Source organism: Bombus vancouverensis, chromosome 12, assembly GCF_051014615.1.
Source record: "Bombus vancouverensis nearcticus chromosome 12, iyBomVanc1_principal, whole genome shotgun sequence".
Taxonomy (NCBI): Eukaryota; Metazoa; Arthropoda; class Insecta; order Hymenoptera; family Apidae; genus Bombus; species Bombus vancouverensis.
The window spans coordinates 2885377-2911814 of record NC_134922.1 but is presented as its reverse complement, the minus strand read 5'-3'; the positions used below and the strand labels follow the sequence as shown (position 1 = coordinate 2911814).

At 36.9% G+C, this 26438-nt stretch overlaps 3 protein-coding genes across 6 annotated transcripts in view; 2 read left to right on the top strand and 1 right to left on the bottom strand.

Moving 5' to 3' along the window:
* The window catches only part of LOC117165016 (furin-like protease 1), a 227450-nt gene that overhangs the window by 177537 nt on the left and 23475 nt on the right, over positions 1 to 26438 (top strand). For all 4 annotated transcript variants that reach the window (XM_033348465.2, XM_076623528.1, XM_033348466.2 and 1 more), the window contains 7 exons: positions 13985 to 14206; positions 14580 to 14708; positions 16554 to 16719; positions 16916 to 17088; positions 25016 to 25433; positions 25509 to 25626; positions 26148 to 26229. In XM_033348465.2, the coding sequence (XP_033204356.1) occupies positions 13985 to 14206; positions 14580 to 14708; positions 16554 to 16719; positions 16916 to 17088; positions 25016 to 25433; positions 25509 to 25626; positions 26148 to 26229 (1308 nt within the window). The remainder of the gene's footprint in view (positions 1 to 13984; positions 14207 to 14579; positions 14709 to 16553; positions 16720 to 16915; positions 17089 to 25015; positions 25434 to 25508; positions 25627 to 26147; positions 26230 to 26438) is intronic.
* LOC117165017 (dynein intermediate chain 3, ciliary-like) lies at positions 1786 to 3087 on the bottom strand. Its single transcript, XM_033348468.2, has 3 exons — positions 2990 to 3087; positions 2200 to 2628; positions 1786 to 2113 (listed from the first exon to the last, which is right to left on the bottom strand). Exons 1-3 carry the CDS (start codon positions 3085 to 3087, stop codon positions 1819 to 1821), a joined length of 822 nt encoding a protein of 273 aa, XP_033204359.2. The 3' UTR covers positions 1786 to 1818.
* Positions 7833 to 12901, top strand: LOC117165018 (uncharacterized). Its single transcript, XM_033348469.2, has 3 exons — positions 7833 to 7866; positions 9661 to 9839; positions 10277 to 12901. Exons 1-3 carry the CDS (start codon positions 7833 to 7835, stop codon positions 12269 to 12271), a joined length of 2208 nt encoding a protein of 735 aa, XP_033204360.2. The 3' UTR covers positions 12272 to 12901.

Sequence of the window (26438 nt, the reverse complement as noted above, 5' to 3'; positions counted from 1 at the left end):
AGTGTACCGTAATACGGCCGCGACAGAGCGTACACCTTGTTTGCAGTTCCCCTCGTACCGCGATTGTAGAATTTACAAGTGACTTACAGTCGTAGCGACAACTCAAGAAACTTTTGTAAAATTTCGCTACTACGCCGAAAGCCGAGCTATGAAATGAAATTCTCTGGAAATTATTGAGCAGGTAGCTTCCAGGCAATTGTAGGAATTCTCCTTGGCTCTTCAGTGACCCCTTCGTGCGCGCCAATTACGCTTCCTGACTCATTACGAAACAACTACCGAAAGATTATTCTCAGAAATTAAAATTAATCGAAGAAACAGCTGACTACTATTGCCAAGTACGTGTCCTTTTTTAGTTAATTTTCCTTTAAAGCGACGTCAGATGCTTTTATCGTTAATTAGTCCATGCTTGAACCTAACTTCCAATTAACCTAACGCGCAAATACATCGACCAAGAATAACTAAACATGATCATTCTCCGAGACAAAGAACAATTTGGATCTTGTTATTGACATTCGGAATTTATACTCCAGAGCTCTTCTCCGACTTGGTAAAACATTTCCTCCCCTTGATATATTCCGATTTTACAAATTACACGACAAGTTAACCCCTGTTTATCGCGATCCAGGTCATTTCCAGATACGTGTTGAATAATGTTGCGATATAGGAAAAGCAGAAGAAAAGGAACGAACGTATGATTTTAGAGAAATCGCATTTCGTGTAAGCAATTTTTCATACCTCTGATTAGAACGGTCTTACCTTCCATATCTGCGCAACAAATTTCCGGCTTGCACACTTGCTTCGCACAACTATTTCTCAGGATCTTCTTCACTCGTTGCTTTTTGTCCTTTATCCTTATCGAATCTAGATCGACGTCCACAATATCTTTTTCTTCTTCCTTTTCTCCGATCTTCGGTATGCTTCTTGCAGTCCTTATTCTACTTTTGAACCTTTTGATCGATCGTTGTTTCTTCACGTCTTCTTTCTCGGATTCTACCTCCATTTCCATGTATTTCGTTACTATTCTTTCCTTTAATATTTCCTGCGCTGCTTGCACGTCAGCTTCGTCGAGTTCCATGTATCGCGCAGATATCTTTTTTAAAAAAACAGATCAACTTACTTTTGTCGATACTTGATAAATTTTTGATCGTTTGCTCATCGTGTAATTTGAAAATGTTGGTGATAAAAGAAAAATACATAGAATCTAGAATATACGACGCGACATGCTAATTTACCTGTTTTATTTTGTCGAAATATTCCATCTGCACTTTGTTGTGTTCAGGATAGGTCATCCTAACGTTAGACTTTCCTTTCGGTTTCGATGCTTTCGATTTCTTCCGGTCTTCCAGTCTCTCTTTCTCCATGGAGGTCTTTTCTTTCTTTCTATCCTTCTCCTTCTTCTTGCTTTTCATCTTTGACTCTTGTATACTGACACCTTTGGAGACACGATGACCCAGACGTATTTCTTTCAAACGACTGTCAATCGCCTTTTCGTATCGACTACACCTTTCCAGATACTACAATAAAGACAAAACCACGTTACCGATATTTTCGAATTCGTCTACTCGACGAGATGGCCGCCCTTGGAATTTCCGCCTTTCCTCGCTAAACTCATTGTAAAATTTCGAGGAGCAAGAGCGAACTAAACTAAAATTTCATGAAGTGTGAGACAATGAGATTCGGTAGGAAGAATACCGTTTAATTAGAACATCTGGTAATTAATGAAATTCAGCTCACTGATTTCAATGACCATTATCAAAAGGTGAAGCAAGGTAACGAGAAGAAAGCGTAATAGAGTCTTTAAGTAAACTGACAGTATAACTAGAATCTTACGCTACTCAAAGCGGCTTTGTCTTCTTTCGTGAACGTTGCAAGGTCTTCCGTACACTCCAGTAGGTATACATTACCGTTACTACTTCCGACAGCAAGAAATGCATCCTCTTCGTGGGAGCTAATCGCTGTCAGGCTATCGTTACACACGTGAATGTTAGTCAATGGTGTCTTGATGCCTGCCAATATATCATACGCTTCCAGTAAGCCTTCTTTATTTATGGTGAAGAATACGGAGCATCTGGCTTTACTCCAGCAACCACCGCTTAGATCGATGTATTTGTCACTATACACGTAAAAATACAAAAAATTTCTATCTCGAAGAAACGTACAAAATATCAATTGGTACAACATTACTGTCTACGGTCGTACCTAGTACAGAGCAAATTTCCTTCCTTCGTGTCGTCTGCCCATATATTGGCCGACCAGTTACCAATGGTTAAGAAATTCTTCGTATAAATCGGATTTCGGTCGATCGCGATAACCGGTCCCGTGTAACATTGGAATCTAATCGCCAATTTTTCCACGAGATTGCTGGTTCTCCTATTTACATTCACAACCATACCGTTCTCGGTACCAGCTAAGAATTTACTGCTCATCGTCTGTTCAAACTGAAGAGCAGTGATACCGACCGCTTTGTAAATGTCTGCTCTTTGTGGCTGTTCGAGGTCCATCACTAAAGTTTCTGTTGGCTTTTTCATAAATCTGGCATCCCACCACAAAATTGTGCCATCGGTAGAACAAGAGAAGAAGTCGGTGTTAACCTTGGAAGGGATCCAAAGAGTCTGAGTCACTGGATATCTAAGAATGAACGGCAGACGAGAAGAAAGAATCGTAATTTTACTTTGGAGAAATACAGAAATTCGATGATGCTGCACCGTTACGTTGTAGGAAGAAGAATACTGCGGTTAGTCTGGTTCCCGATTTTGTGGAATATCGACGATATTTTGTATAATTTTTTAAAGACTTTATTTCGATTTCATTCCATTTTATGAAAATTCTATATAGGAAGCTTTAATTGGAAAAGTGACATAAATGCATTTTTTCCGAAAAATAAAACTACGAGATAGCGATGATACGCGAAATCCATATTTATCCTGTATACAAGATGTTTGACATATATACATGTGTACGTTATTAATTCTCAATCAAACTATTATACCTGTGACTGGTGTAAGGATGAGACGTTTCCATAGGTTTTTCATTGCTTCGAATATCCCAGTAACACACTTGGCCAGATATTAGACCACTGATTAACATCACAGGATCGCGAGGATTGAATTTAACTGTCGTTAGATGGAAAGGTGGTTTCAACGTGTAGAGAGCCTTATTGGGATTCTCTGCATAAGATTATACGTTTTTATAGAAACTGAATCGTAATGTATTGTACGACAAACAATTTAAAAGGTTCAATGTCTGTGCGTGTGTTGTACATATTAACCGAATTAATCACTCATATATGGATTATTTACCAAATGTCCAGCTGGACATATTGTAAAGTACAAATTAAGAAATAAAAAGAAAAAATATATGGATAAAACGCACACGTACTACAACTAATAAAATACAATTTTTCTGATGGCATCTTCAAATACCCTATTAACACTCGGCTACCTAATGATACGAAAATACTTCATGAACGAGAAGAGATAACAAAATGTTTACAATAAAATTGCGAGACGTCCAAATTCAACGAAATGATCTAAAACTTGGTTGTATGTACGAACGGACATACACAAAATCGAATCGATGAAATACCACCTCTCATCGAAGTGCTCTGGCAAATAACGTCGACTGAACACGGTTTGTCACCGAATTACATAAGGAATAACCAAGTACCGAGGTTCCATACGTAGGAGTACGGACTCAAGTCGGCCGAAGGCTGCTCAGATTCCGGAAACCCGTACGCAACGGCCAATCGATCAGAGTAGTTCGGAGACCACGATATATCTTTGATTGGTCTCACCTTCGTCTCCGGATCCTCGTACAAGTTCACTACTCTGAATTTGAAAAGGAGGAAAAAATACGAGATTTCGTTAATTTACTAATTATTGTATTAATTATCGATTAGAGTACTATTATATTATGACGTTCATTCGTAAAAGAAAAATCCATCCATATTTTCACATATTACACTTACGGTACGTTATGTGTGTATGATATGTGCGTATTACATAGAGATTTCAAATATTTAATAAAAAGAAGGAAAAACGAACGAAATGATATCACGGATTTTTGGGACACAGCGAGCATATATCACCACACCGATGTTATCACGACAAAGCACAGTTCGATCGTTAATTTTATGAGCCTGCGGATTTTCATTGCCAAATCGATAGCGATAGCCCGCTGCACTTTTTGCTTGCAAATTTGGGTCGGGGTTTTGAACGGATAATCGTATGGTTAATGAATTTGATGGAATTACGCGTTAAATCAACGATCGCTTTGTTGACTTACTTAACTCGTTGTTAGAATTTAATGCGTTCAAACCAGTTCACGGGAGACATATCTCACGTCTTTAATTTCGAATATGTTAATATGATTTTTAATAGGTACGTAAATATATCGAAGCAAAATATTTCGTAACATTTATTGTGAAATGTACCTGATATTGTTGTCCTTGATCATAGGTGTCACGATCAAATCGTCGAAGAAATTCTGATAGATATTGATGGCATTGTTTTGAAGTACATAGTCCTCCATTGTCTAAATACCCATAAAGTGACATTATTTTAACGTATGTGTGGTATCATGGACAGATTGCCTAAGAAATATCGGGTGAACCATAAACAATTTTGCGAGAAAGCCTAAGCGCCGACAGGCCAAAAGGGTCTGGAAACTTCAATGAGCCGAGCGGCCCATCAATGTGTCCTCAGTCCTTCAGTCGAATAGTTACACGGAAAAAGGCCTACGTGGCTATAACCGCGGACGGTTACGGAACACGTACGTGGTGGGACTATGAGAAAAGATAAAGAGATACTTAAGGAAGAAAGATGAATGAACAGGGAGTCGTTAACTAAGAGTCGGATTGTGAGGAGTCGTTAACTGAGAGTCGAGTTGTGAGTGCAGTCGTTAACTAAGAGTCGAGTTGTGAGGAGTCAAGTGTTGAGTTGCCGAGTTGTCATAAGTTGTAAACTATTAATTGTGAGTTGTGAATTATCCATTTAGATGTCCTTAGTTATAACACATTACTATATTTAGTTCACGTTAAATAACCATCGTTTCCTGTTTAATTTAAGGTAATTAGGACGTGATAGTGATTGAAGGAACACTCGAATTTGTTTAACAATAAATGTTTATTAACGATAATATCTAATGAGTACACTTGACGTAAACTCGCGGTTGTTAAATTCAGTTCGCGGTTCGCGGATACAAGTTCAAGCTCGGATAAATACGATTCGACATCCGCTTTGAGTTCGGACGATGATTGCCGGAGAGGTCGAGGAACTCGGATTCACTCTAGCTACCAACTACCAACTATCAATTCGGACAGGCGACTCGCGACTCTTTTGCCTCACGATGATACTGCATAGGAAAACTATGATGGGATGTGTCTCAGGATACGAGATCGGATTCGTTGAGGAAGGCGTTGGTTCGGAAAGTGAGGGAAATGGACGTCGCTGTTAATTGGCTAAATTTTGAGTCGTTGGTTGGGAAAGGATGCTAACCACCCTTGAGAGAAAGTTGCTAGCAGGAAGCGTCGCACGTGAGGAAAGCAGACTTCCAGCATCTTCTCGTAGTGGGTGATAGGTATAGGGACTGTTGAGACAAAGACTATTTATTCCTTTGGAGGACCTTAGCTAAATAAATCCTAAGATTTATAGCGGGTCCTTAGGTTGGCTGAAAATGTTCTGAAGGAATGTATCGACATCTGGCAATCATCTTGTCCGAAGGATAGGGTCTTTGTGTAGCGAGCCACGGGACAGAAACCGTTGGAGCGTTTGCTGTCGAGTGCCGCTACAAATTCATTGTAAATAGATCTATTTATCAATAATCTTATCATATAGGTTAGAAATCATTGGAAACCCTAATTTCTAATATTTCTGAATAAATAAATCCTATATATGCAAATATTTTATATAATTCCCTCGAAACTTACAGAAAGCAAACTTCTCATGTTTATTGCCCAATTATCATCCTTCTCCACGCGTCGACGAAACCTTTGAACGACTTCGGCATCTCGAGCATTGACTTCCTTTGGCCAGCCACCTTCCGTATGATGTACTCCCGTATTTATCTCTATCCTTCTTATCGTTTGTACCTGAAACGAAGCACGAGATACACTGTGTTAGCATGTAAAGAAAAATGTATAAAGGAACGATGATCGATTTCAGATGCATTGATTTCAAACGAGTTACCCTATACTACTAGCTACGACTGACGTTCCGTTAGGATCTAACCTAAAATATGAGAGCACTATGATTAAAGTAGTTTTGTTTGATTACTCTGATTGGCTCTTACTTCGTGGGCCGCATACTGTTTAGACAGTTGCACTTGGCGATGAGTGTACGGACGGTACACGTAATCTTGCATCAGTCTTGGCTCCGGCTGGATGTTTTCTTCGGCAACATGGTCGGTTCTGAAGACGCATTGCTTTCCGAACTGACATCGCGGCTTGATATACGTGTATTGCGTCAGCATCTTCGCCGCTGTCTTTCATTAGGTCTTGTAAAAGCATTTATAAGTTATGAAATAAAAAGAGTGCCAAAACTAAATTATAGAAAATTCTTGGTACACAGACTCTAAAAAGGACGATATTCTAAGTCGAACAGAAGATCGGAAAACAAAACAACTTCGTGATTTAACGCGTAGTTCAGTATCGTGCGTGCCATATATCGACGATTGCGTAGAATCGTCTGTTACGCATAAAATATATACTATCGTTTCATTAAATAAATATTCGATTACGATCGATATTTAAAAACCTACCACTTCGCTACTTTAATTTACTTTAATCCTACAGCCGTTGTAAGAGAAACCTTGTTACCCTCGATACACTCGTGAATATTTCAGCACCAACCACAATTTCTCCGCCAATTTCCATTCTCTAGGAGATTCGAGCCCGTTGAGAAACCGTCTAGAACCACCATTGGCTGCTATTGGCCCTTTTAAAGCCACGAAAAGAAAAGGAGAACTTGCTGACGCTTTTATCCTACTTTCGGAGGCATCGTCGATTTCTTTTAGCCGCTAATTTCTTCTATTCAGTTTCCTTTCGCACATCAAAGATTCAATGCTCGACTGTTGCATTTCCGAATCCCACTTTATACAATTACTACCAGCAGCGGTGAGAGTTCTCGGCCCCACCGCTGCATTATCTCTTCGTGACCTTCTACAATTTCTGCCAGCCACACGCTACCCATCCGCTGGCGATTCGCTGGCGAAATCCGGCAATCAATGCTTTCACACGGTTCCGTAAATCGCATAAGCCATGGAGAGAGTCCTCTTCCTAGCAAATCATATTTGATGCAGTCCCGTCGAAATCACGATCGATCGGCTCGTGGATGTGGTAACGCATAAGCTAGAGTGAATGTGGGGGGGGGGGCTGAAAATGATCCGGCACTAAAATTCGCTCGAACTATCTCTACCCATTTAGGTGCATTTACGTGGAAAATCAATGTCCGCGTCGATCTCCGATGTGGAGTCGCTGCATACGCGTTCGGAACTAGTTCTTTTGATAAACGTCCCACGATGTACCACGATAAACATTCCAATTTGGAGTAATTCGATTAGTTAATTAGGCCATCTCCTATAAATAATGAGAATATTCGGAGAGATTAGAGAAATTGGAGAATGGCGTAGGGAAAATTGAAAAGTCAGATTGATAAATTACTAAGTTGTTTCATAATTGATTTTGTTTTCACGAAAAAATAGAATGAACTACAGAACTCAAATAATAATAGACGAAGGCATTGTTCTAAATTTGCAGCATACAACCGACTATTGATCGTAAATCAACGAAGAAGTTAGAGTAATCTTGATAGTTCGTGTATTTCCAGAAATAGAACATGGAACCCACTAATCAGTGTCATCGTGCTGATGGTATGGACTAGAAAGCTATTCCTAATCAATTAGCTCTGCTGCCATCAAGATCGAACGTTGTACATACATCCGCGTTCGTAAGTATCGGGACATTTTCGGAAAGTCGGATAAATCTAATTAATCATTTACAAATTGTACAAGTCTATAAGATAATGGTTATTATTAATGGCCGTCAGACAATATAGAAATATTTATGAAAAGAATACTAGACATTTAAATAACGCTATAAATTATTTACATTACTGCTTTCAACTTAGTATTGATAGTATCTGATTATAGATTTATGTCCGCGTTAAACAATATCTTTTCGGAGGATCGATACAAAAAATCTGAAAGAACGTAGCCGAAGGTTCGCATAGTTAATTCCGAGTTCAGCGGTCACCATGACTCTCCATATTGTATGCACCAACACGAGACTGTCGTTAACGAAGCTGATTTGGTACAGTGCCATCGATGTCGTAATCAATTCATTCTGTCGATATGACGTCGCGACACAACTCGGTGCTGTTCTAAAAATTATAATACAACGAACCTGTGCTATTATGTTTCGAAATTTTCCGTATAAAGTTAACTATTGTTATAACGCTTAATTATTCTTTCCCATATTAATAATTTTGTTTTTTTTAACCATGGTACCTATGTCTTGTGTCTTAAAATTATTAAAAGGGTTAATTATATCTTGCCATTTTTTGGTAATATTTTTTCTTTCTTTTTCTTTCAAAGCACGAAGACAAATTTTCCGATCTTCACTCGACCAAGGAATACCCTACTTTGTATATTTCATATATTTTACATACTAAGTGCATTCTGTACAACCTCGCACATTAAAATTTTCCGCACATACATGATAAAACAAGCTTAGCCGTCTAGTTATCACTATTAACTTGCAAAACGAAATTTATCGGGGCATGCCTTTACGGAGAGTTGTGCAGCCACGTAAGCCAAACTGGCGATGAATCAGATCGATCAGTGTCTGCGTATGTCTAGCCACATATCGAAGATGAACTTGCATCTCGGAACTAAAGCAATCTAGCATTGGATTCCAAAACGTCCTGGAGGCGGAAGTTCTAGCAGAATTTAACCGTCCAAAGCAGGTGTATACCCAAGGAATTTCGGTGCATTCAGTGTCAAGACTTCGATAATTGGATTTTATTTAATTTCCAATGAATAAAACAGCCAAACTTTAAATTATTTAGTATCGATAAAATTTATTTCGTTCGAAAAATTGTTTTAAATAGGAACACAAATTTCACGATACGCCGCGTGATGATTTGATATAAGTAATAAATTAATTCTATTATAAATTACTTTCTATAAATAACTAAGCTCTATAAATAAACAAAATATTCAAAAGTAACGTATTACTATGTGTATATAACATTTTCTTCGATCTGAAGGTATAAACGAATAAGTACCATTCGACCATTCGTATCCACCATGATAGTGTCCAAATTTTAGTAGTAAAATTATCAAAAATCATTTGTTCTTTCATGAGACCATTATGTTACGGTAATTAAATTTGAAGATTATGTTACGCTAAAAAAACGAAAGATATTTACCATTGAGTAAAGTCCGACAAGTTACTGCAAAGAATTGCACGAGCAATTAACCTCAAAAGCAACAAAATCTACGCTGATATCCTCCCCGGCTCGAATGAGGAATTGTAATAATGATAAGGGGCGAGTAGATAGATTAAGGTAGTAATTAGAAAGAGAACCAACCGTAACAGGATAAAACAAAGAAGAAAGAAAGATGTAAGGTCTTGATGTAAGATACATCAACGATTCATCGTAGGAAATGTTGAGACTTTTATCCCGAAAGGTAAAGATGTTCTCCGCATCAAAGAACGCGAGAAACGTCTTGACTTGGCAGGATCTCCTCTCAAATCCATCGAGATGCTCGAAAATGCTTTGCAATTAAACACAGATTTGTTCGACAAGTATACCGGTAGCAAAAAGAGGAGGATCAAAGACGTTGTTCTTGCGCAACATTTTAAACGGAACAGTTTATTTTACTTGAAATATTCCATTTTATGCAAAAGATGAATCATTAACGAATATTTACCCGGAGAGATATTACGTTCAAAGATCTTTTCTCTTTATAGATATATTTTTACTCTAAGCACTCGTTCAATTTATGTAGAAATATTGAGATCAAAAGATAAAGATGAAAGTAAAAAATACAGACATGGATGTTATTGAGAAGGAAAGAAATTCTATACTACTATTTCTCCTCCTTCAGATAAAAATGTATCTTTGTTTTTGTTTTCTTTCGTGTTTTTATTTTTAAGTAAAGAAAACTTTCATTTGCATTTATAATCATTTGGAAACGAATAGTTTGTACAATTATTTTATTTTATATTTACTGTACTTTTATCTTTTGATTTATCGATACCTATTATGACCAACAGATTTCTTGGAGAATAAAATTGTCAGTAAGGAGAATAAGAAACATCCAGCCAAAATGGGTACCATCCGACGAAGTAAAATATTCGGAAAATACTTCAAAAGAGAAAGTTGGAGTACATTTGCCTAGAAACAAGTTGCAGGAAGCAATCGATTTCTTTTCGAACAGAAAATTCTCTGCTATAAAGATATTAAATAACTCGTTGAAGCTTGCTTTCGAAAAATACTCGACTCTGAACAGGTCTATCGATATCGCCGTTGATCCTCAAGATCTCATTCGGATCAAACGACAAATTGTTCCAATAAGAACACACCTGTCTACTGACATTTTAAATCAAACGATTCCTACTTATCTGAAACGATTTAGCAACATACCTGCGATTAATTATACGAAAAGAAACCTATTCTTCAAACTTGTCAAAAGAGGATCCAATAGAAATAAACAGTTCCCGAAATCGGACTGTCAAGAGCAACGTTCTCCTTCGACAAAACCAAAAATGGTTTTCAAAAATGATCAGAAACTTCGGATACAAGAACGCTCCCAAACATGTTTCCAGCACGGTTCGGAAGATCATCGTCAAAATGACGCACAAAATGTACACTCTGAGTATTCTTACTCGATACAACAGACAAGTCCATCGTATTTTAATAAACCTGAAAGATACAGACATTGCCGAAAAGAATCGACAAAACACTCCGACGATCGTAAGAAAGTGAGGAAATGTGGGAAGGCATCGGTGGAAGATTTCGAAGATCGTAAGAAGTCGGCAGAAAGCGAAAAGCTGTCGACGAAATGTTTCGAAGAACATAAAAAATTGACAGAGGCCGATTGCCAGAGAAGCTCAAAAGATTTCGAGCACTACAAGCAACGTCAATTTGATCAAACGAGAAGCAGTAAGGTCTTCCATGCGTATGATCAGGATGATAGAAAATCACCAGCTCAGAAGGCGGATAAAAAAGAATCAAAAATTTTATCGAAGATGGATAGAATTATGGTTTGCGTACAGAAACATAGTTCCGACATAATTAAATTGTTTTTACCCAAGGGAGCAGAGAATTTAGAGCAAAAGAATTCCAGATGCTCGAAAGACGCATGCAGTAATTCATCGAATTTGCACGAAGATATTCTCCCTGATCCAGCACCACCAAAATCTATTCACTGGTCTGAGAAGATGAGGATAAGCCAACACAAGAAGAAACATAGCCCTCCTATCTGTCCGTCTCCCATAGTATTTATTCCCCATCAACAATCGAGTAAAAAAAAGCTAAAAGCCGAAGTATCTCGAGATCTGCAAGCTGAGGGATTACAACATTCGTCTACGGATTCGCCTTCATGCGTGGAATATCGAACGAAACGTGGGTCCAGTAACTCTCGTTCATCCACGCAGGATAGTTACTTGTCTCGAAAAACGAGATACGATGATGGTGACAAAAAGTGCTTTTCCACCAGAAAATATACGAAAAGTCAAACATCTTTCGTTGCATATAAAAGTGGCTCTTGTGAGAAGTCAGAAAACCCGTGTCAAGTAGAAAACGTCAACGATTCGAAAGGTGATGTATCGAGTTTGAAGTATGGCTTGAGTAAGCGTCCCAATCCAAAGGAGATGCAGACTACTTACATGAATCGCAAGCCAGACGAGGTTAAAACGAGATCTTTAAAAAAATCGGAAGAGACATATTTGCCCATTCGAAAAAAGCGAAAGTGTTTCAAGGGAAGTGGTGAATGGAAAGAACAGAAATATCAAGTTCGGTTGAAGATTTTTAAATCGAAAAATGGCTTGGATCCATGTTCACCTACAGTGATCGAAGTGAAACGCAACGATCGTTCATTTATAGAGGAAATAAAGAGGCCAAGGTTAAGCCCGGTGCATCGTGAAATTTCCAAGTTACTAGAGCATCCGTGTAATTTCAAGTGCTGTCGCCTCAACGATATTGTCAAGACTAAGAAACGTATAAAGAAAGGAAAAGGAAAAGTTACAAAGAGGAAAAAATGTCCGTGATCTCATGATTTCTAAATTATCAGTTTTCTTGTGTATTAGTTTTCTGTAAACATATTCGTTAATGATAATTGATATGATAATGGTAATTGATAACCATATTTTTAATCTTTCGTTTAACTCATAGAAATTTTCCGTATCGATTTTAATATAGCTGCAATGACATGCCAATGTTATTTCAACAGTTGCGTTACTACAAATTGGGTTATAAAAAAATAGGGATGAAATAAATATCTGGAAGTAACAATACAAACGTGTCTTTCAACTCGATAAAAGCAGGCGAAACAATAGTTCCATCGTGGAATGTAAGCTACATTCTTCAAACAAAGAATGTTCAGCTTGAAAAAATGCAGTGCAAGTTGTCACCGGGAAAGAAGCAGTAAGAAGCTCGCCTGCAGCAGCTGTTGCCAACTTTTCACATTTATCATTACCCTACACCATATATCTTTACCGTTGCATATCGCCATATCGGGGGCAAACTTGTGCATCAAATAATCTTGCTCCACGAGCAGCTTAAATTTTTCCCCTGATACAAAAATATGATGAATACTTTGTCCTTAATGAAAACCGCAGAAAATATACGACGCACCCATTTTTCCTTCCTTTTTCTAACGATTATCAGCAAAATTTGTAAACGGCTGTGCATATAAGAAAAGCGTTTTGCGGTAAATAGAAAATTTGTTTTAACGAGAGTTCTGACTTCTGGACATTGGTCTTTACTATCTCGAAACTGCGATTAAAGCTTCGTTATTTCGTTCAATAATAAAATTTATATTCTAACATATCGAATGAAATATTAATTAATTGATAACAAAATTGATATTTTCCATGATTTTATAACAGACTCGAATCGGAATATCGCCACCCATTGTTATTTATAACTTTGGTTTTATTAGTTATTTGTAATTATAATTTATAATTATTTGTTTTTAATAACTGTTTTCAATTATCTCTATCAATTATTATTTTCTTTATCTTATTTACTGTGTTCTTTATTCACCTACTTTATTCATCCTACATTCTTTATATTTAATGTACTATGTGATGTTTCCTATTAATAAATATTTACAATATATTTACGATGTGTACAATATAAACGAGATATGTAAATTTCGAAAAATAGCTGCAGACGTGAAATTTAACTAATCGCTACATCTATTATTGTTATCACCGAATTATTATGTATTGTGCCATGATTGTGCCGTAACCAACCACAGACCATCGAGTCGTAACTAGTAGTCCACTACTTCTCGTTTCGACAACCAAGCGATGTACACGTATGTGGTACGAAATGAAACATCACCGATCAAATCTAAGTAAACTATTCTCCGTTAAATTACAATAATAGCAAATATTCTAGCCCATATCGAAAAGTTTCAAATGTTCAGTCATCCTAAATGTTAAGTAATTTTTACTTATATCTCTTTCATTTTAGTTTTCGAACAAGTTAAAGTACAAACCTCGATAAATATTATCTCAGTGACTAAAGACGTATTCTCATATATTTTCGTTGAAATACATTGATTGAGCGAAACGGGTGAAACATAAAAGGCAAATTATGCTCCATATAAAGCAACTAGCCGGGACTCGGAAACGGTATCTCGTATTAAAATTCGTTCGTTATCGTTTGGTACATTAAGCGAGAAGAGTTGTGAGTAGAAAAGACTGCGTGATTATCACACGAAGATATTTATGTGAAATTGTTCTTTGTTGCAGATAGTAGACGATTGGTATCATATGGTGCACACGTCAGTGGTGAAGAGGTCGGCGGAACCACATTTCGGAGTACAAGGGAGGCTAATAGAAGACCGCAGAGTGCGCCGAGCAGAGCAGCAGCGAGTGAAATCGCGAACGAAACGGGATCTGATAATCAAACGCGGTCCGTCCAACCTGAAAACCGTTCTCAATGACGAGATGTGGCCTCAAATGTGGTACTTGGTTAGTTGAATCAGATAAATCTCATTTCTTTCCTCTCGCTGAATTGATCGAACGTGCACGGAAAATTAAACAAAGGCCTATGAGATAAAAATACTTTATTGCCTTGTCTCTTTCTACGATTTTTTTTTTCAATCGAATTTCAATTTGGTGCCAAATTTTTGTTGACCAACGGTAAATATATTTTGTTAGGTATGTAAATTAAAAAAATTCAATGTATATTTAAAGAAAATTACAATTTCGTTCATGAATCTCGTAACATGTAAATATGCGTACATTATGCATATTATGCATAAAATAGAAATTTTTTAACTTGTTTACGTCGAAAGATTGAAGACAAACGTATTAAAATACGATTATCGATAATTGGTTATAGAATAGGGGAGAGGGGTTAGATATGAACGTGCAGGAAGCCTGGGCTGAAGGAATTACAGGACGCGGAATCGTGGTCACGATCCTTGATGATGGATTGGAGAAAAATCATCCTGATCTCTATAAGAACTACGTAAGTTCCATTACTTATTGTCTTAATCCAATAAAACGCTTGATAAAGAAGATAATTCGAGAAAAGAACTCAATTCTTTGACACGACAAAAATTTATAATCTCTAAAGCAATTCTAGAAATAAAATTCTTAACAACTACAGTCACATTTAATTTCACCGCGGTACAACAGAAAATGTTCAATCTTTTCACTCGTAAGAGAGAAAATCAGTTTTTCAGCAATTTATCAGGGTACGTTCCAATTTACACAAAAGATCGACAGGTTCCACGAAGCAAACAGAACAGACAGGACGAACCGAACCCTACAAAATGGAGGGCAGACAGATTTCGGAATGGCGCCAAAAACTATACCTGTATTTAGAAACTCTCGTCTATTCCATATACTAAACGACTATTTTCATCTAACTGCAACGAATACAACGTTGCAGCACGAGAAATTATCGTAAAGAAACGTGTTAGACACAACGAATGATATTCGTGGGAACGACAGTGCGTCATAAATGTAATAAGATTTGTGCATTCGCGATTACAACGTATGCAACGCTCTTCTTGCTACGCTACAACGATTCACACAAAATTCTTTAAACGCAGTTTGCTCTTTAACTATTTATACATATAAAACTCTCCTGCTTCTCTATTTCTCGTTAGTGGACTGCAGGAAGCAAGTTTGTGCCACGCTACCGAAATTGTCGAAGTTGCCAGCGGAATACTAGGAGCCATACATAGAGTCAAACACTAGACTTAAACCGCACGAGAGAAACGCGTATGTTTACTAGTGAATGGCCGGGGTTAATAAGGCAACCACGGACAAACGTGTATCGAGCTCCACAATTTCCCAGTAGATACAGATCTCCTATAATCAGACATAGTCGGCGGTAATCGATATCGACCCGTACGAGATACGTGTCGTCAATGAAATTGAAATTTTCAATCATTTAAAATATCACATTTTTTACGATTTTGTTGAAACGACGTTTAAAATTCTTTTACGATATTTTAGAAATTGTTGGATTACATAGCTGAACCAAACAACTCTTATACCTACATATCAAAACAAGCGATTCAAATTAATCAGTTAAATTCCCTCGACTTATTTCCACCATATTCCCTGTTCTCTCTTTTTCTGACTTTCCTATGTGCCTTCAGTTTGCACAGCTCTTCCGATCTTACCTCTTGCAAATTTTTGTCATTGATTTTTAACTTCTGCTCTCTACTTTCCTTATATTCAATGGGTGATGTATATTTGTATGGTTAGCACTCGATTTTTTGGAAACCGCATTTCGATAGAGAATATCCAAGATGAGTGTAAATTTATTTATTCGTATAAATGTAAAATATCGAATGTTCATGACTTTGTAATTCCGTCGCGAGAATTATTTAATCGATTGTAAAAAAAATATTATATACGAAAAGAAACAAAAAACCGTAGTACTAAACTCGGAACTTTAAAACAATCCTCTAACTGTCTAAAGGAAAAAGCAATTACATCGGGCCCTGTAGGAAGTCGATATTCACTGGGAACTTCGTAAAAGTGCAGCCAAGTTGTATTCGGTAATTACAGAAGTAGTTCACTTGATATTAATTAAACATCTTATCGATTGGCAAGAAGAAAAAGCATCTAATCTCAACGAGAACAGCGGGTGACAATGCTCAACGATTCAACTATAAGATAAGCGTTGAGGTTCATGATCTTGAAAATGTTAAAAATATCGCAAGATATTAAACCAAAGATTTTATAAATTTTCCGAAGAAAGTATATTTCTTCTGTATTTAAATCGTTACAACCTATACGGTAGAAAAAGAATACATGATTCACACAAGAATAATCGAATGAACGATCTTTCTAGGATCCACAAGCGAGCTACGACGTTAATAATCATGATGAAGATCCCATGCCAAGATACGATGTTCTAGACAGTAATCGACATGGCACCAGATGCGCCGGTGAAGTGGCTGCAACTGCTAACAATTCCATGTGCGCGGTGGGAGTTGCATTCGGAGCTGGTGTCGGGGGTAAATGTATTCAAAAAACGGATCTCAGCTATTTTCGGTTATTTGAAAAACCGGTGCAGTATTTTGGGAGAAATGAAAAAAATGCGTGTATTTCTGATAAAACTGGACATATTAAATAACGAGATATTAAAAAATAAACCAATCCAATTCGGGATGAGTAATTTAATTAAAAGGATTTAATTTTTTATTTACGTAGGAGTAAGAATGTTGGACGGAGACGTGACAGACGCTGTCGAAGCGAGGTCTCTGAGTCTAAATCCCCAACACATCGACATTTATAGTGCCTCCTGGGGACCGGATGACGATGGAAAAACCGTCGATGGTCCTGGTGAACTTGCTACTAGAGCTTTCATCGAAGGAATCACAAAGGTTGGTAAATTTTTTACACTTTACAAAAATCTTCAGATCTTCAACTACTAGTGCCATACTTGGAATCGGTAACGAAAAGTTTACAAAACGATAAATAACTCATACGACACGAAATTATTCCTTGTTGTTTTTTCCTCTAATTTCTGCTCCAATTCTTCCGCGTCGTTCTCTGTACCACGCTATAATAAATAAGTCTCGTTGCGCGTAAAATTGGATCCTTTATTCTCACGTTTCATTAAAACCCTATGAAATATATTTGTTACGTTGTTGGGAATAGACCAAAAGTCCTGTACAATCGATAGCTTTGGAAGGTCCGCCTCTCGGATAGAAATTTCCAGGAATCTATCTCTTAGAAACATCTCTTGCGTGTTTCCGCAGAGCGACGACTGGAAGGCAGATAGTACTTCGTTGTTATCTCGATGCTACATACTTAGTAGTCGCTCGAAAGCAGACTCTGTTCGATTACGTTTGCTAGAGAAGACACGAGGATGTTTTATCTTGTGCCTTGGACAAGGAATTTCAGCATGTCAGCCGATTTGCATCGAAATAACACATAGATCGTTAGAATAGATATATGTTCATCTATAATTAAGACAGACGATTCAGGAGAACGACTCGACATGATACGACGGTACGCGACGCAACGCGATGGTAGGGAACGTTTAACGAAAATAAATTCCGCTTAAACGGAAAGTCAGGTTCCTCAAGGATAATTAAGAATTGTAGGAAAAAGGTATGACAATATCTAACTAGTATGATTTGATGACTAATTAAAAAGAAAGTACTTTCGATCTAGAACAGTAATCTACAATCTTTTTACTATACAGAGTACCCCGGAGGATAACCCTCGGTTAACCCCGAATGGTTAACTTATGACAAAGAGCAGTTTACTTAATTTTGACAAAGGAAAAGTTGTAACATTAAAATGCACTTGATGCTATTTATCTTGCATAAATTTGTACATAAATTTATTACTACAAGATACAAAAGTCTACTTCCAAACTTGTGTACTAAAGAAAAAAAAACATAAATGTGATACTTAGCAATCCAAATCTTCAACTAACTCACAACGGATAAGTATTTTTATTAACTAAATTCCAAAATGTTTTATCATTCTGATGTGATCTTAATATTATATCTTAATATCTTAATATTATATTTTTGGCAATATTTTTCAAATTTGGAAAATGAACTAAATTGTTTTTTGAAAGATGCCATTTTCAAAGTATCAATTTTTCTTTGAATGAATTTATTGCACTTATCATTCGAGCGATGTGATGATTTCTGTCTCGAAATATTAAATTTAATTCGTTAAATTTTTCTATAAAATCAGTACGAAATCCAAGATCAAAAAACGATATTTTGTTTTCTAACTGTGGCCAAGATTTATTACTCTTGAGTTAATAAATTTAGAAATCTTTAAAGTATTTTTCCTCTATGAAGTCATCGCTCTTCCATGCGAGTAAAATCATTAAATTCAGCATTCTCTTCTTGTAAAAGTAATTTAAATAATCGGTGTTACATTGATGCAGCTCTTATCGAATTTATAATTTATAATACTGTCTATATGACACGTTGAAGAGGTATTATCTTTGCACATAACGTTTCTTGGTGTATTATGCAATGATATGACATAAATCTGAAAAATGAACGATCTTGTTTACATAACGCGATAAATCCTTGTTTTGTTTCTCTCATTGCCGGAACTCCGTCGATTGTAATCGCGATCAACTTCTATAATGGTAAATTATTTTCCTCCGCGTATTTTTTGAAAACTGCTAAAATATCATCTCCCCTTGTTGGCCTCACTAAAAGTAGAATCTTAAGAAATTCTTCTTTCGTAGTAAAATTATCGAAAACAATAATTGTCGTCTTCACAATTAATTGAGAAGTATCCGATATATCAGTAGACTCATTTAATTGCAAAAAAAAAGTAAATATAAAAGAGTAAATGTATTCTTCTAAATCCTCTTTCAACTTTGTCTCAATATCAGTTGCAGTAATTTCGATTCATCGTATTACTGCTCCCGCCGATAATTCGATTTTATTTATTGCTACCATTATTTCATTTTTAGTTTTCTACTCATCAAAAATTGACTCAGAAACCAACAACATGGCTTCTTTTACTAAATTACCTTCTAAAACTAGTTTCTTTTTCTTTATCGATAAGTAAAAAGTTTTAAAAGAGATAGAAAAGGTTGCTTTCTTCGACCGTGAAGCCGGTTTCGTAAAAACGTTTCATTGTTTAGCTAAGTTCATTTTCACCACATAAATTTCTTTTTTCTAATTATAGAATTTATCGGAGAATTTTTATTACAGTTTTTATGAATAGTGTTGAAGTGCTTCACTATGTTACATTTTTTAGGAACTACAACAATAAACATGCATACTTCCCCTAAAAGAATATAAAACCAAATTGTTCTTCTCACCGAATATTAAAATGATATGCCTTTTTCTTTTTATTTATGTAAGTTTTAAAGTATTATGAAATTGAAAAATATAGTAAAATTATTAGAAATAACACAAACTGATTATCACTTTATCACTATAAAGAAGAAATAGAAAAAAGACTATTGTTCTCAAGCTCCTTTATTTCTTTCTTTTATTTCTATCTTTCTTGTCAGGAGTTCATTACAGATTATCTTAGATTTTCTAAACCGCTTACTACGTCACGTGAAATAGTCCGTGCGACGTCCTTCATTGTCTGACAATCAAGGCCCAAGCACCATTAGACAGACCCTTAATAAACCTAAGACCCCACCATAAACTGAATCTTATTAGCTTGCAGGCACCTTTAATCCTGCAAGTATTTTCGGTTTATGGCTGGTACTTATAATAAAACAGTCCTTAGGTTTGTTGCACGTTCTTACAAATTACGAAGAAAGCGAGTAGTTACCTAATAGAAAAAACGAATATTTGTCTAATGGAAAAGCTGGTTTTTTCCATAAACAATGTCGCTCATGTGCCACATTGGTAGGAGGCTTCATCCTCCTATCTTCATTCCTAACGTTGGTCATAACCAATCGGCATCGCGGATCGTTACCCTCACTTTCCTGACGAAAAGTGTAAGCAACGAATCCGCGTTCTTCGTTCAAAGGGCACACCCATTCCGTAATCATATAAGAACGAACTTCACTTCTTTTACTACACTAGGAAAGTCAACTTGTTCTCACGACGACAGGACAGTCAACTTGTTCTCATACCTACAGAGCAGTCACTTCGTCTCTATACTTGATCTCTAGACATATTCCACGGTAACTTTCAAGTAACAGTCAAAGCTCATCAGTTAGTTCACATCAGCTCGATTAAAAACACAGTTCAAGGAACCTCAAGAGTCAGAAGTCAACAAGTCGAAGACAGTTAATCGACAGAAGATACATCATCACAGTCGCCAACATGAAAGGAGTCTCAGTTCGTACTCATTCGTAGTTGTCATTTCACATACGCAACCTTGTATCACATTGAAGTTGTTGAATCGTTCAAAATATATATTAACCTGTTAATAGCAGCGTTATATTCACTCAACCACCCTTATTATCCCACAAGAAATAAGGGTTGGTACGATTCGTGGCGTCGATTAGTTAAATCGTAACAGGAATTTACGACTCCCGTTGGCGCGCTTCTTCGAGATCGCGTCTCCCCACGAATGTCCGAAAGTTCGCTATCGCTTCGCGTTTCCGAACTATCTCCCACGGCACGTCAAAGTGCAATTGGTCGCGGGCCATCTCAAAGATCGGTTGCCGACCATTGAGATAGGCCGAATCGAATCGCCGATTGGTGATTGCCCATGATAGTGCACTTAGGTGCACTTAGGTGCCCGCGAAATCTACGTTACTGACCTCTGTTCTAGAACGTGTGTTACGACTGTTCGGGGAGAGACGTGGTCGCGAGGTAAACGCGTCAGCGAGAGGCGTAAATTCTCGCTACGATTCTGTTAATCGACGCCGCGAAATAGTCGTTCCCCTGTTTCGATTAAGATAACAGAGGTGGTTCAATGAATTTAACACTGTATTAACAGGTTTACATAAAATAGTATATTTGACAATAATATGATGAACACGCCACAAATAGTTTAACAATGAATACAGTAAATATGTTACAGAAAGTCGACCCGACTTTACGATATCTCTCAATGAATTCGTTAGACTATGCGACCTTAATTTTAATCGTCAAACCTCTCGATGTATAACGTTTGGCTCGTCAGAAGGGACTGATTGCCTTTCGATCATTTCTTTGTCTTCTTTGAGAGACGACCCCCACTATGCTCGGGTCACGCCACCGTTCGCTCCTGTGATGACGTATGTCGCCTTCTTGTGTGGAAAAAGTAACGGACCAAAATCGACGTTTCTAGATCTCGCTGCTTGGTGACAAGTATGCGCTCGTCGATACATTGTATATGTTCCGTCGGGCAGATAAGACGATCTGCCTGCGACACTGTAGGACCGCGAGCGACGGTTAGAAATACAGCCTGTGGTAAGCCTCGTGACGTAACAACGTGAACACAAATTTATTTACAAAATTATAGTGTTAGGTTATATACAAGATAAAAGCATAATTTTTGTCATGTGTATATAATAATACGATATAAAGAAGATGAAACTAGCCGGTAGAAACCATTCCTGAAGGAAGATTAACGGTACCGATAGGTACGAACCTAATCGAAAAATAATTCTTTCGAAATCATTTGCGTTGCCGGGAAAACCATGATACGATTATATCACAACGAGGAAGTTCTTTCCCTAGACCTACCTTAACAGACTCGGTCGATGAGATCAGCCCACGGAAAGTTTCTAATTGGGTGCTTTTAAGCGACTTGTCAGCTTCCGTACCTGCACGCATTACCATTTTATCCTTACTCACTGCGAAGTAGCCGTAAGTCATATGCAAATATTGAAAGTCGCTTTTGCCCGAAAGAGGAATTCGTTAAAACGGTACCGGAAAGTCAGAAAATAGAAATCTTCGAGGCAAGATTTTCAAAGCTGCGAAAGTAACGTCTCAGCTAGTTATGGTCATGGCACCTTGTAAGAGAACGATTACTTAACCATTCTGTGCATAATACCAATAATAAAGGTTACCGTGTTTAGAATTGACCATTGTTTTTTAATTTTCGAATCTGAATTCAATGAGTTTTGGTTTCACTTTATTCGAGGACAGATAACTTTCCTTCTGAACTTTTTAATTGTACAAACATTTAGGAAAGACAGTTGTCTTTTGCGAAATATATATATATGTCGGGTTATGGTTAGAATTTTGGGCGCGTAACAACTCTTCACGTGGATTAGCCATTGTTTTACAAAGCCGAGATTATATTTACACGTATATACAAGACTGCTACAAAGTTTAACGAATATTAGAGTTTAACGAATAATAAGTTTAACAAATAATAAGTCTAATGAATAATAAGTTTAACGAATAGTAAGTTTAATGAATAGTATGTTTTACGAATAATAAGTTTAATGAACGCTATTAACAATGTTCTTGGGTTCAAACGAATCCACGGTCAACGGGAGAACTCCTTACTAAACGTAGACTAATTTTAGGCGCAAAATACGATTGTTGAAATGATCGATGTGTCACTCTCCAAGGCAATAGCACGAAAGCCAGCCTCGTGGAGATTTTTCTCGCTGTACGATTGCATTTGTTTTCTGTACTCGTTTGGAAGCATCGAGAAGATTCCAAACGCTGTTGCTAGGCAGTTTCTGCCTGGAGTTTGATTATTAATACAATGTATGTCCCATTATATCGGCACCTCCGAGGCAAAATTATACGTGGCTAGGCCCGCTCCCGAGGCCTACCGCCACAACCACATTTCTTGGAAAAACCATACAACCACTCCAGACTTCCGTTAGGCAAAACGTCCATCCCGTGACCGTAGCTACGTTCGGCGACCAATTGTCACCTCGAGCCCAATCTCGCTATCACAAATCTCGAACAATTGCAGCTATGATAAAATCTAGGCTAGAGTACTAGAGGATGTTCCCAAAATTTCCAAGGAAAGGCTTTGGTTTTCCTTTCATCTGCGACATATATATATTAAATTATAATATTTGTTAGCAAGAAAAAAATTTCACAATATCAGTACGTACATATATGGTATTTACAGTACATTTACTACGAAAGTGGAACATTAAGTATTTTAAAAAGATTTTTACTCAAGAAACGTTACAAATTTTCTTTAAACATATAAAGCCCTTAAAACCATACATTTCCTCCATTCTCTAGCGTTGACCATAGAAATAATAGTATAACAAGAATTCTGTAACAGAAAGAATACTATTATAAATTTTTTCTCTCTGCGAATATTATGTTTGTATTATGAAGCACTGTGTAAATGCTCGTTTTAAAAATGACTGTTGAACATACATTGAATATTCCTAAGCAAACTGTTTTCATTTTGTCGTTCATTTGGTAAATCCTTAAGGAGTCAACGGGCTTATAGGATAAACGTTTATATTCCACAAAAGTTGCTTGTTATTAAATATGCAGAAATAAATTCTCTCTAGAATGAAAGCAAGCAAACACTCGAGGAACGGTACATCACGGGTCGACCGTATTAAGGAAAATTTTTCCTTTTGCCATTCCTTTTCCTTTTACGGAAACATGTATTTCAAGCATAGTTATAGTTATTTGAAATATCTCTATAACAAAGTACTTAAGCTAATACAAAAAGTTTCGTTTGCAAAAAAAAGTATATGTGTGTGTGAGAGAGAGAGAAACACATTATATGAGTACTATTTTTATCTTTCCTCATTTCTTTTTTTTTTTTTTTTTTTGAAGTATCGATGTTTCATTTTTCATTCGCATGTTTTATGTGCTTTATTTCATGAATAACTTTATAAGAAATCTCTATTCAAAGAACTACGACATTCGATAATAGTTGAATGTATATATCTTTTTACCTTCCATTTTCGTGTTAATGCAACGATATTTCCCGGTAGTGTCGTAGCCAAATATGAATTTATCTTTCCAGTATAATTACTGTTACTTCTGGATTTAAAGCACTTTTGCTCGATAGGAAGCTAACCGTTAAATATTCATAAAGACAGTTACTGCTAGCGGTAGTTTGCGAAATATGTCATATATTTGAAATAGCTTAAAATTTTCGAGAGATATTTCGACGCAATTGTCGAGACGACAGTGGAATGAATTTCTAACTCGTTCTCTTAAATTTAATAGATTAGACATGCAATACAATGTGTTTAGTTAAAAACGATCTAAAAAAAAGTGATTTCATACAAAAGATACATTTTCTGACAACAATAAAAAATTATCTCTAAAGGAAAAATATCACGAAATCAAAGTGCATTTCGTACTAGTATACTGACTGTAACTACGTTAAAGGAGGTCATCAGGTATGTATGTACTGTGTATTAATAATGAGAGCATATAGTGTATCGAAGTTGCGTTTAACATACCGCCATAACTAATCCAATAATTTCAAGGATGGCCCTTTGATGGTCATAACTGTAGTGATATCGGAAGTGGTGCAAACTTGATATCTAACTAAAAGGAGCATTGGAATTTGTCCTCGTATTAATATTTCCTCGTTAAGAAGGACATATGTTATCGATTTACAATAAAATTATACGTTGTACGTTTCGCTTTGAAATCTGTATAGGCATAGTATACACGTGGATATATTTTACATTCAAATAAACAGTTAAAAAAAACCTATAGATAAATTTCTCCTTCGTGTGTTTCACTCAAAGAACTCATCTTCAGTTATCCATTTATTCAGAACGATTAGATATAAAAAAGCGATTCGATTGGTAAAAACGATTACGCGTAAGTTCGTTATCGAGGAAAATCGAAGACTAAAAGCGTTTTCTTAAGATGAAACGATCAATTGAACCTTTCACAGCGTATGAAAGGCTCTTTGACCAGACGGCTGGTGACGCCTCGCTAAATTCGTCGCTTTGATCGTCAGGGTCGCAACGGTAAAGGGTCAATTTTCGTCTGGGCGTCAGGAAACGGCGGCAGGGATCACGACAACTGCAACTGCGATGGTTATACGAACAGCATCTGGACGTTGTCCATCAGCAGCGCTACAGAATATGGTCATGTGCCTTGGTACAGCGAAGCCTGTTCCTCCACTCTCGCTACCACCTACAGTTCCGGCTCATCGGGAGAGAAACAAGTAGTGACCACTGATCTGCATCATTTATGCACGAGCAGTCATACGGGCACGTCTGCATCGGCTCCCTTAGCTGCTGGTATCTGCGCTCTCGCTCTCGAGGCAAACAAAGAGCTAACTTGGAGGGATATGCAACACATTGTCGTCAGAACAGCGAAACCTGCCAATCTTAAAGCAATAGATTGGGTAACTAACGGAGTTGGAAGAAACGGTAACTATTTGAAAAAATATAAGTATAAAGTACGCATTATAGTCTAATTTAAAAATTTGTCCAATCTTTGTTTAGTGAGTCATAGTTTTGGCTATGGGCTGATGGATGCCGCTGCCATGGTTCGCTTGGCCAGAAGATGGCGAACGGTACCGGAACAACACAAATGCGAGGTTTCAGCACCACATATGGGCAGGTTAGCTATTTTATGCATTACGACTATTTGAAACGTTCGAATGAGTTTTCTTAGAAAAATTTGCAAAATCCAACGGAAGGGAGAAACGTAATTTCCTTTCGAGATTATACCTTCTTTCTTCAATAAAAAGACGATTTACTGAAAGTTAAGTCACCGAAAAATATCAAATACAATTTAGAAGCCAGTACTTTTGTGAAATAAATGACTATTTGAGACGTGACGGTGCAATTCGATTCATCACTATTTCTGCCACGTATTGTTCGCTTTGCGTTACCGTGATAACGATAAACTGATCCCAGGAAATAGCTTCTGCAACACGTGCACCCGATTTAATACAGACGATTCCAAAGACCATTCGCTGTCGAAATGAAAACGAATTTTATCGACGATAAAAATAAGGTGTATGATTATTTTTCTTAACCTAGTCGACGAAATGAGAATTTAAAAGAAAGGAAAAATAAGGTTGTGGAATTCCCTGTCTTCGTTTCTACAGCTGACCTAAATTTCATATGTACGCACAGGCCAATACCACCAAAGAGCCAGCTAACTCTGGAATTGCACGTCAAGGAGTGTAGCGGCGTTAATTTTCTCGAGCACGTGCAGGTAAGTACTGTGTCACTCACATAAATAGAGTGTTAATTAATAGTTTTCCTCTGGAATGCTTTCAATCACGTTTAGACGTGAAATTACTCTAAATTTTTCTATGCGCGCGTACCACACTTCATTCACAAAGTTTCAAAAAGAATATATACATTTAAAATTATTGAATATTTATGTGACAATAAAATCATTGCTGGAACGATTAGATAAAT